The 11882-nt window shown below is 44.7% G+C and overlaps 1 protein-coding gene across 8 annotated transcripts in view; it reads right to left on the reverse strand.

Annotated features, from left to right (window-relative positions):
• Window positions 1–11617, reverse strand: part of LOC148017397 (kinesin-like protein KIN-14I) — a 133797-nt gene extending 122180 nt beyond the window's left edge. For 4 of the 8 annotated variants that reach the window (XR_015687962.1, XR_015687964.1, XR_015687963.1 and 1 more), the window contains exon 1: window positions 10362–11339. Coding sequence is in view for 5 of the 8 variants with exons in the window: in XM_087663475.1 (XP_087519601.1) it covers window positions 10362–10477 (116 nt within the window). In the remaining 3 variants the exon portion in view is untranslated. Of the gene's footprint in view, window positions 1–10361; window positions 11340–11601 lie in introns of those variants that run through there. The other 4 variants (XM_087663473.1, XM_087663472.1, XM_087663474.1 and 1 more) reach the window with 4 other exon arrangements.
• Between the last annotated feature and the right edge of the window lie 265 nt (window positions 11618–11882).

Here is an 11882-nt window from a genome sequence, read left to right on the forward strand (position 1 = left end):
CATCTTCCAATCTGCAAAACACCAAACACCAAAGAAAACTGTGCCGAAGCCGAAGAATGACCACCAGAAGGGTCACCAACCACCAGAAGAACCACCAAAATCCAGGAAATCAGGTCGCCTATCACCAGGAGGTGAAAACGCAGCTGTGTAGGGCACAAAATCCGGAGGGAAAGTTGCCAGGCACCAAAACGCAGCCAAGAAGAGAAGCGCCAGCTGGAGAGAAGCCGCCAGGAGGGAAAACGACCACCTTGGATGCAAAACACAGCCTGTAGTGGAGTCGCCCAGCTGAAGAGAAGGCCGCCTAGCTGAAAACGCAAGGAGATAGGGGCTGGTGATGACGTGGCAGCCTCTGGAAGGGGCTGATGCAGCAAACGCAAATATACAGACCGCCTGGAGGGGCCGCCTGGCTGTTGGAGAGAAGGGGGGCAGCAACAGATGATAGGTGTGGTCTCTCTCCAGTCGATGAAGACCTCCGTGCTCTCAATTTGGCGATGATACCATGTGAGAGTGCGCAACGGAAGAAGAACACGAACACGGAGGAGAGGAGAGAGAAAGCAGAGAATGAAGGAAGAAAATCTGCACTGACTGAAATGAATGCTGAATACACTGAAATGGACTGATCAGTCCCTGCACGCAGCCCACAGCGTCAGTGAGGGCACCAGATCAGGCTGATGACGATGGCAGCACCACCACGGGGGAGGAGTGTCGGAATCTGCAAGAAGACAACTGATGAAATGGGGAGGGGGGCTGCCAATAAATAGGCAACGGACAAACCCTAACCCTAACCCTAAAATGGGCGCAAACCCTAAAATGGGCGCAAACCCTAAAAGTGCCCTAAAATGGGCGCCCCACAACAGTGACCAAAAAGTAGCCGGGCAGCCAGTGGCTGCCCACTAAAAGAGGCCAAAAAGAAATACACATCCTAAGACAGCCAGTCGAGAGTGACTAGCCTCCCCCATCATAACACATGACAGACATGTCAAAGCTCCTAATGTCCTCATCTGACTCAGACTGAGGCTCACAGGCAGGAGATGACAAGGCATGACAAACATGACTGCTAACACCATCTCCAGTAGAAGTCATTCTCCAACACTACTGCTCTGCCCTTGGGCACTCTGTACACTCTTACATCCATTTACACTATTCATTCACTTCAAAGTTTATGTTCTCTCTCTCTACTTCTACTTGTGTTTGTTTCTATGTTGAATTTTGAGTTTTGCTTTTGGGGTTTGAATTTTGCACGTCTGTGTCAGTATCATTGTGTTTCTATTGTGGTCATACACTCTATGGTTCCTTAGTGCAAACCCTAGCAACTACTCCGCAATTTTCTTCACATGGTATCAAAGTTAGTGCTCTTGTACAACAGTATCGTATGGATATTGTGGAGTGCTAGTTTTTGTGCTAGGCACATGAACAACTTGTAACCGAATCACAATGTCTCAATCACCTTCTTCTCACGACCCCATGATGTCTTATCAAGCTTCTCCATCACTAGAGGCCCTCAAGAGGCATTATGGACTCGTTAAGAAAGACAACACCCCCACCTTCACCTTCACCTTCTTTGTTTTCTCATGTTCCAGATTTCAGTCTCATGACAAAGGAGGAGTTTGAAGAGTACTTGTGCATTACATATAGTCAAACTTACACCCCTCCTACCAACTTTGCTACTCCATTTGGACTCGGTGGTGAGGCTGGCCACCTCTCTAATCATGGAAGACATACGACATTTGGGACGACTGGTGACCCATCTTCATCTCAACCAAGCCCAATGTCAAGTTTGTACAACCCTTTGAGTCGTATGAATCAAAACCCTCTCCTGTTTTTCCTTTTGGTCTACAATATCTGGATGATTTCTTATATGTAAACTCCGATAGAGGGGGCTCTCAAAGCAAACATCCTTCATTAGATATATCTACATCTTCTGATTCATTTAAGCATGTAAGCCACTCGTCTAAAATCCCCCCTACCCCACCCTCTTCTTATTAGCAATATTGGCAGCTCATATGTGAGTCTATGCATGCCACAGTGGACTAGGCACATCCCAGATTATTTAGGATTTTATCTAGCATTTTATATGCCTTTAATTTGTCATTTCTGGCATTTTATGGTTGGTCGACCTGCAACCATTTATGGCATTCTTTTGGCCTACTTTTTCAAGCTCTTCCTCCACAATCTTGTTAGCAGAGTATTTGTCAGCTCATGTGTGAGTCTGAGCTTGATCTGGGCTGGGCATTTTTATTAGGTATTTTAGGTATTTTTCTGGTGTGGCATTTTATGCCAGTGGAGCATTTTATGCACCAGTCGGCCAGCATTAAATGCTGTCCGACCAGCATTATTCCTCCCCACTTTTTCAGCCTATTTATACTCAGTGGCTCCTTCTCAGTCAGTCACTTCATTTCACCATCTGCAGACTCTGTGGAGAGAGGAGCCAGTGCCAGTGCCCACGCAGCCAGTGACTCACTGTTGTATGCGACTGTCTCGTGTTCAGATATATGGATTCCATTTCCCGTGCATACATCTGAGTTCTCATCTATATCGTGTTCTTTTCTTTTCTCTTTTTGTCTTGTGTTTCAGCAGTTTATTTCAGCACATGTTTATGCTTCCACCGCTGCTCCACTTCTGACATGGTATCAGTTTTCAGGATTTGTGTTTCTGCTGTGTTTTCTTGCTGATTTCAGGACTGTTTTGTACCCCTGCTGATCAGACGACTACTGTCGCAGCCAGGCGACCTGTTTTGGGGCTGTTTTCAGCCTGCGTTTTTTGCAGTTTTGCCATCGCCTGCTGCCTACGCACCCTCTGCTGCCTGCGTTTTTCATCAGCAGCTGCTGGCGACAGTTTTCTACCTGCTTTTCTCCAGTTTACAGCCTGCGTTTTGCTGATTCAGCGTCTCTCGTGGCTGGGTGACTGTTAATTCAGGCCGTTTTTGCTGTTTTTGGCAGTTTTTGACTGATTTTTTAACTTTCTGCAGCAGATTTTGTCTTCTATTGATCAAATTTTGGGTTATATTGCATGTGAACTCTCATTTTCTACAGTCTGTGCTTGTGTTTTGGCTGTGTTTCCTCTCTCAATTCCATCTCTTCTCTACTTCTCTTCTTATCCTCTCCATATGGCTCCTCCGTGCACTTCCACTGATGATAAGTTACATGGACCTGATTATCTCACATGGAGTGCTGTCATGAAAGCTTGGTTTGTGCAGAAGCGATTATGGTACATCGTCTGTGGAGCTATTCCTCGACCTCTTCGCCCTTTTCTTCTTCCTGAAGATTTTGATGAGGACAACCATGCGACATCCTTGAGATTACAGGGGCGGCTTCTGGCACATTATGGAGGTGAGGCTTATGTAGCTTCAGAGAGGGGTGACGAGAAGAAGAAGTCGAAGGCCCAGTGTTACCACTGTGGCAAGAAGGGACATTTGCGGAAGGACTGCAAGAAGTTAGCGGCTTCCAGGAAGAAGGAGCAGAAGACGAAGCGGGATGCTGGCTCTACCGATGAGTCCTCTCCTTCATCAGATTCCGACTCTGATCCTCCGGCCAAGGTGAAGTCCAAGGCGTGGAAGGGATCCTCTTCTTTGGATCGCGGGAAGGGCTTGGTGGCCCCTTCCTCGGCTGCTTTCTAGTGGTGGTGGTGAGGTCATCCCTCACGACTCTCTTGTGCCAGAGAGGGAGTGTGAGCGGGTGTTCAGATGGGGCAGCTGCGCCTCATCTATACTTTTATACAGGTGCACAGGTTCCAGAGAGGGACGTCCCTGACGCATCGATTTCGGTCTGGCGGAATCAAATCCTGGAGCTGGGATTGACATCCAGGTTCATGCTGAGCTGGTTATCTGACAGAGAGCGGGAGGCTTTCGTCTGGAGCTCACATGAGGGGACACTTTGGCGGTCTGGCCAAAGGCAGGGACTCCATGGTCACCTATGTTCAGAGGCATTTTTGACAGGCTGGTCTTGTATGCTACTGCGAGACATTGGTGATGGACACAGAGACATGCTATGCTCTTCTCTATTTTCAGGTGTTTGGTACGATCGACATCGACATCAGGTTCTCTCCGAGGCACCTTGGTGGTGGCTTGATCACCCACTGCTTGGGTATCCATGGTTCTACTTGGTGGTTCTATGTTATATAGTTTCTGATCCCTTTTCATTGTACTCTTGTATTGTATCAGATCACTCATGATCTGAGAGAGGGTGTTAGCAGAGTATTTGTCAACTCATGTGTGAGTCTGAGCTTGATCTGGGCTGGGCATTTTTATTAGGTATTTTAGGTATTTTTCTGGTGTGGCATTTTATGCCAGTGGAGCATTTTATGCACCAGTCGGCCAGCATTAAATGCTGTCCGACCAGCATTATTCCTCCCCACTTTTTCAGCCTATTTATACTCAGTGGCTCCTTCTCAGTCAGTCACTTCATTTCACCATCTGCAGACTCTGTGGAGAGAGGAGCCAGTGCCAGTGCCCACGCAGCCAGTGACTCACTGTTGTATGCGACTGTCTCATGTTCAGATATATGGATTCCATTTCCCGTGCATACATCTGAGTTCTCATCTATATCGTGTTCTTTTCTTTTCTCTTTTTGTCTTGTGTTTCAGCAGTTTATTTCAGCACATGTTTATGCTTCCACCGCTGCTCCACTTCTGACAAATCTTTCATTGATCACTTGCACATCCAATGAATACCTTGGAGGAGAGAGGAGTCAGTGCCAATGCCCACGCAGCAACTATCTCGTGTTTCGTATATGGATTCCATTTCCCAAGCATTCTTCCGAGTTCCCTTCTTTGTTGTGTTCTCTCTTTCTTTCTCTTCTGTCTTGGGTTCAATTGTTTACTTCAGCACTTGTTTATGCATCCATTGCTGCATCACTTCTAGCCCACACCTTGATTTCCTCTCTTCTTCATTCCAAGACCTTGGATTACACTCCACATCCACATCCCCCACATTGGGAGTTGGAACCTCTGTTTTTGCTCCTAGTACATTCTCATTCTCCATTCCATACTGACACTTTCCTAGCATTTCACATACTGGGAATGCCACCCTTTAACACTGTACCATCCACTTACCCTCCTCCCACTTTGCACCATGGAGCTTTGTTACAAGTCATTCCACCCTTTAACACAATTCTCTCCACCTTTCTATAAGTAAGCACATCATTTCCCACTAGGACAACTATGATGGACATCCTCCTCACTATCCCCAATCACCCACCTCCTTTAACCTCTCAGACACACGAATTTCCATCTGCTTACGGTGCATTATCACACTTTCTATGGATCACTCCTACGCACAAATTTCCATCTTCTACTCTATGTGTCCCTATCCCTCCTCCGTGGGCTCCTCATGCAGTTGCCATCCCCATGCATGCCAATCCATGCCCACACTTGGATCCACTATGCACACTTTCCACATGCATGGTGGGCACTCTAGGTTGAAGTCCCAAGTGTACTCCACTCCCCCACCCTATCCCCATTACGCACCTTATCCATCTCCTAGCACTACCACTCCTGTCACAATAGCAAAGAATGTCTTCACGAATGAGACTCATTTTAATGGGTCGAATTTCACCACTTGGTCGAACTTCATGCAACAAGTGCCCGAATCTCAAGGACTTTGGGACCTTGTTGCCGGTCTAGAGTCTATGCTAAACCCTCGCTTAGCTCCCCTTGATCACGTCTATCAATGGAGAGCCTGCAATGCCACAACCAATGTTGAGTTAATGCAAGGGTTGCTTCCTGAGTTCCACTCTCAGTTATAGCATTTCCCCCTTGCATCTGAGCATTGGAGTCACCTCACTGACCACTATGTGGCACAAGATCGCACTTGACGTATCAATCTCAATTTTGAGCTTTAGGAGTTTTCCATTAAGAAAGGGGATAATCTAAAAGTCAAGTTGGTTGAAGATCGACAATTACTTGTGGAGTTTGCCACTACTAGCTCCCTGAAGTCAAACAATGATCAAGTCATGTTCTTCTTGAACAAGTTGCCCGAAAACTACTTCCATTTTATCCAACACATTATCTGCCTACCTAGATTGCTAACCTTCTACAAGTTTGAGTATTAGTTCTTGCGTTACGCAAGGCTGCATGACCAAGTCCACAAGAAATCCTCCACACATATTCACAAAAGGGGGCTCATTGCATCTTCTTCACAAAGTAAAACTAGCAGTAGCAAAAACTCGCGAGATGCGAAGGCAAGCCAAACCAAGGGTGACTCCTCTTCTTCAAACGGAACCAAAGAAACAAAACCCATCTGCCAAAAACTCCCTAAGAGAAATAGGTTTTGCACACACTACCAAAGATCGGGCCATGTGGACGAGGAGTAATGTACCAAGGCCCAAGGTTTTCCTCCTAAGAAACCTTCTTGCAAGGAGGAGGGTGAAGGTCAATTCCCCAAACAAACCAAGGAAAATTTGGTTTGAAGGCTTTCTAGCCATTTACGACAACAAGTAGCGCTTGGATTAGCAAAGGAGATTGGTGAATCTCAATTGTACTCTATCCATTTGCAATAGAAGATAAAGAAATACTACAAGGGGCACCAATTTTGGGCCCAACCGGCTGTTCATTATCCAAGATTCAAGTGGTAAAGTGTGCATTTTAATTTATGTGAATTAACTACTTGCGGTAATTATTATTAAAACGAGTTATTACAACCCTATCCAAGGAGGAAGGCTGGTTTTATGGTTCCATCGCCAAGATACCATCAACTCTCCTAACTTGGTGGGCTTGAGGCACTTGACTCAAGGTCAAAAACTTTGCTTTAATGCTAAATTTATATTCAGCTGAGCATTTACAGCAAGTATGTTTGTAGTGCCAATCCAATGGATTTTGGACTAGGCATACATACAATGATGGGGCAGCCAAGATACTTTAGTGGGTGGCACTATTTTTCGTGCTATGGTGGATCAAGGACTACATATGGGAATGTATATGGCACAACTCCTTATGGCATACAGCAACCAGCACATGGTGTGCAAGGCCCAATGTACCCGGGTATGGCTGGTAATATGCATAACTCACAGCCAAGAGATGACAAACTGACCAAATATAGGCTAACACCCCCTCTCAAATCCTCAAAGTATTTGAAGACCCAAAGACTTCATGTAAGCATAGAAGCCTAAGACAAAGGCTTTGTGAAGACATCCACCGCAATGTCCTCCTTGGAACAATAAATCACTGCTAACTTAGAATCCACAATCTGCTCACAAACAAGATGATACTAAAGCTCAATGTGGTTCATGCAAGCATGAAATACTCGGTTATTCACTAGAGCTAGCACACTCTAGTTATCCACACTCACCTCATTGGATCCTAACTATGGAAAGCCAATCTCTGCCAACAACCGATGAAGCCAAATTGCCTCCTGTATTATGTAGAACAAAGAGCTCGATACTCTACCTTCATAGAAGATAATGCTATTGTAGGACACTTCTAACTACTCCATGAGATAGCTCCCAAACCAAGGGAGAAAGCAAAACTTATAGTGGAGCATCTAGACTTCACATCATCTAGCCAATCTAAATCACTCTATCAAATGAGAATAGCCCCTTCTCCATACATGATCCCGTAGGATCGAGTCCACTATAAATACCACAACATGTGTAAGGCAACTCGCCAATGAGCTTGTGTAGGAGTCTTCATAAAAGAAGGCAATAATGCCACCATAAAATAAGTGTCCAGCCTAATATGGATGAGCCAAATCAAGGAACCAACAAGGCAACTATATCGAGTAGCATCTAGAAGGGAATCTCTAATAGTTACCAACTTGAACTAACATGGATGAGCCAGATCAAGGAACCAACAAGGCAACTATATCAAGCAGCATCTAGAAGGGAATCTCTAATAGTTACCAACTTGAACTCTAGGTCAATGGGGCAAGAAATAGGCCAAGACTCAACCATGTCAAACTCCAAAAGAAGCTCGGAGAGACACCTGTGCTGGGAAATAAAGATGCCTTGTGTCAACTAATAGATCTCAAGACCGAGGAAGAAGTGAAGGATACCAAGGTCGGTCATGTTGAACTCCTACAACAAAATCTCTAGAATCCGATCCAAATACTCAAGTCATCCATATACAAGATGACCAAAACACATCTGTCACCCTCAACCTTTAATAAAGGTTGGGACCATGATCTAATCTATAGAAGCCACTCTATCGAAAGCACCGATCAATCCACTGGTAGCAAGCGGTAAGAGCTTGCTTCATGGCATAAAGGGCCTTTCCCAACTTGTAGACATGATCCTCCTTTCCTTAAGCATGAAAACCAAGAGGCTAATCAACATAAATCTACTCCTCTTAAATGCCATTCAAGAAGGTAAACTTCACACTCATTTGGTAAACTCGCCATCAATGATGGGCTGCAAGAGCCAAAATAGCATGAATAGTAGACATATGGACTATAGATACAAAGTCTCTGAGTAGCCCAAGCCTTCCCTCTGCAAATATATTGGCAACAAGCCTAGATTTGTGCTTGTCCAAGGTGCCATCAACTAGGCATTTGGCCTTACAAACCCACTTCGCACCAATCTTTAGGTCCTCCATCCACTTGATTCTCTTCAAGTTGGTCCGAAGGTACGCAAGTCGGTGGGCAGCTATGTAATAAATTCCTGAACCACCCGTCCATCTTCATTTCACGTACAGGGGTGAAGGATTGTAGAAGCAGTCTAGGATATTCATCATATCGATCCTCCGTCGATAATCCGGAGCACGCATCGCAGTCATAAACATAACCTAGAACACCAAGAATTTGTTCCATGATTCACGACTCTGCAGGCTAGCATCGATAAGTAAGGAAATGTTCTTAACAGCAACGTTTCACACTCGATCGCATCGAGCTCCTCATGCATAGCACGGCACCATACATCTTGTAAAAAAGCCTCATTAGTAGTGATAGGCTAATGATCTTGTAGAATCCGTGACATAAGAGCTTAGTTCACAAATAATGGACTACCATGCCTGGCCTATATCCTAGCCGATCAACGTGGGCTGGATGGTGTAAAGCAAAAATTAGTCATTTTTGCTTCTTGCATAAGCTACCGATGCACAGCCTCCTTAAATGCCACATCCTTGCTCACCTGTATCTTTTCTTTTCTTCGGATAATAGAGCCTATAGGCCTTGGTGGCCAAGCTATAACCAACGAAGATAAGCTTTCTTGACTTTCGGGAGCTTGCCCCATTTCTTTTTGTTCACATGGACGTAGGCATCACACTCAAAGATAGAAGGCTTCTTACCAAAGAAAGCCTCATATGGAGTCGTATCCTATAATGCCAAAAGTCAAAGACCTATGCAAATATGCATTGTTGTAGCCTCGCCCCAAAGAGAATGAGGAAGATCGCAATGCTCCAACATTGCCAACTAGGATGAGCTATCTTTTTCATTAAAGACACCATTGAGCTCATTTATGAGTCTATACATTTGAATGTGGCTCATGGCATTGCTCATTGGCAATGAGCCAAAAGTGATGTGCAACAAAATAGCTTACCGCATTTGATGCAAGAACTCGCGTCTTCAGCTTGTAGAAAGAGCTCCACCATAGCATCACACTATACTTTAGGCTCTTCTACACATGGAGAATTTCTAACACCTCATCCTGCCATACGAAGGACAACGCACAATCCACACCTTGTAACTAAGTGTAGATGAGTTCATGTGGTGAACTGCCCCATGTCCCAAGAGAATCACATTCTCTCTTCACAATCATGGGCAGTGGCACTTCACATTGCAAGACTAAATATCAAATGCGCCCACTGGACAGTTGTACACCCTTGTTAGCCACATCATCAACACATTATAACCTAGCATAACAACCATGAGATCATTCCAGTTATCCCACATGACCACCTCAGTCACCCTGGCTTCAAACATTGATGCCAAGCTCCGGTGATAAGTTTGTTACAACTACATACCATGAGGTCTCGTTCTTAAAAGACTCATGGATGGACAATCCAACTCAAGGAATCAAATAATAGCAATTGCTAGAAGGACAGCCAGAATCAACATAGACTATCTCCCCCTTTGCATTCTATTAGCTAGCTTAGAATTTTTGTCCAGGTATATATTGATCCATGTTCACATTGTACAAACTCTGTTTATAATACTACAGTGAGGGCATGAGAACATCAAAGGAAACGAAACAAAGTCAAGTACAAAAATTGGCCAGGGATCCTATCTTATAAAAACTAATGAATGCCATTCCAATAATGTTGACTTGGGTGTAATCCCAGTTTCTGCAATAGGAATCTATGTCATCTTATAAAAACTAGTGAATGCCATTCAAGTTAATACGTTTGATACTAAGCGTTTATTGACTTGACTGTAATCCTAATTTCTACATTAGAAGTTTCTGACTGACTTGAATTCGACAGCAAATAATGCTTACCGAGCTGAGTCGATGCTGTCTTTGTCTGAATCATCATCTGCAACAGAGGGAGCAGGAGTCCCATTGTTAAGGCTCGAAGATGACCTTCTACTTCCCCCAACTTCTGTTCCTTCCATCCTGGGGTGTGAGATAGAAGACTCCCTGGCCAAAGGCCTGCTCTTCAAGCCCTGATATTGAAGAACAGTGGCATGCTATTCTTGCAACGTTTTCTGTTTCTTCTGCAAAATGAATGGGTATCCAATGTAGTGGACCTTAACTATCAAGGTACATTGAATCAAGCCCTTCAAAAGTGGCTTGATACTGCAAAGTATTGCAATCACAAGTCCAATAAAACTCCAATGGCTGTCAGAGCAACGTGAAACACTTGCAGCATTGCATGCATTATAGACAAATATCTTGTAAAGAATGATGTACTCAAAGTTTGGTGATTGAATCCACAGTTATGACGATGCTGCTATTTACCGAACGGGATGCTGCAATGATGGGCCAAACGACCGTGAAGAGCAACACAGAAGCCCAGGATTCCTGAAAATAGTGCCACGCAGTGATCAAAAAACAGTGCAAAGGGACAAGAATTGGGTAAGAAATGAAGTAAGATGGGGAGGGCAAATAACAAAATTGGGGCAAAGGAAGGGAGGATGGGGAGGACCCAGAAGAGACGGCTGATGGAGGAGGAAGATGCGCGGGCAGGGGATCAAGCAGGACGGCAAGAGAGAGAGAGAGAGATGTGTGTGTGTGTAATAAATACACAAGGATTCCACCTGCAGAATACTCTTTTGGGGAGGAAAAAGGGAGGCCAATCAACCAAAGGGGGCAGGCAACAGAGCAACAGAAGACAATGGCCCTGAACCTGCTACCACAACCCAAAAATCCACCGCCCCCAAATTCGTGCACGCCAGAGAGAAAAAAACTATATTTTTGTTTCCCGAGTTTCAGAGAAGAGGAAAAGAAGCAGAAGAGAAGAAGACAAAGAGCCAATGCATTGACCCCCGACACCACTCCCCCCCCCCCTCCCCCCTCTCCCTGTCTTTCTCTCTCTCTCTCTCTCTCTCTCTCTCTCTCTGTCTACCCATAAAAGAAACTGCCCATCATCGCCATCATCATCACCATCATCATCCTCCTCCTCATTTCATCAACCTAGGCTTATTTTATGTGTTCTTCCTCTTCCTCTTCTACAATCTGTCTATCTATCTGCATCTGCATCTGCGTACATAATTATGAGGAAGTTTAAATTCCCAACCTTTTGTCTTCACGTGTTTGGCTTTGGTTTCTTGCAATGCTAACTACTAACACCCCTTCGAACATATGGACAACAAATAAACAAGAGAACATACAAATACATGGGAATGCGTTCTCTTCCTCTTCACTTGGCCTGCACCTCTCCCCTTCCACCATTAATTTTCGTTTCCAAACGTATAAAAAACCTAGTTTATGGATGATGCACCAAAGGACTATGGATGTAGCCCAATTAAAAACCAAACCCTAGTTCATGGATTATGCATCTAAGGGTTATGGATGAAG

The sequence above is a fragment of the Lygodium microphyllum genome, chromosome 22 (genome assembly GCF_053477565.2).
Source record: "Lygodium microphyllum isolate KBCC chromosome 22, Lygodium_microphyllum_v1.1.10, whole genome shotgun sequence".
Lineage (NCBI taxonomy): Eukaryota > Viridiplantae > Streptophyta > Polypodiopsida > Schizaeales > Lygodiaceae > Lygodium > Lygodium microphyllum.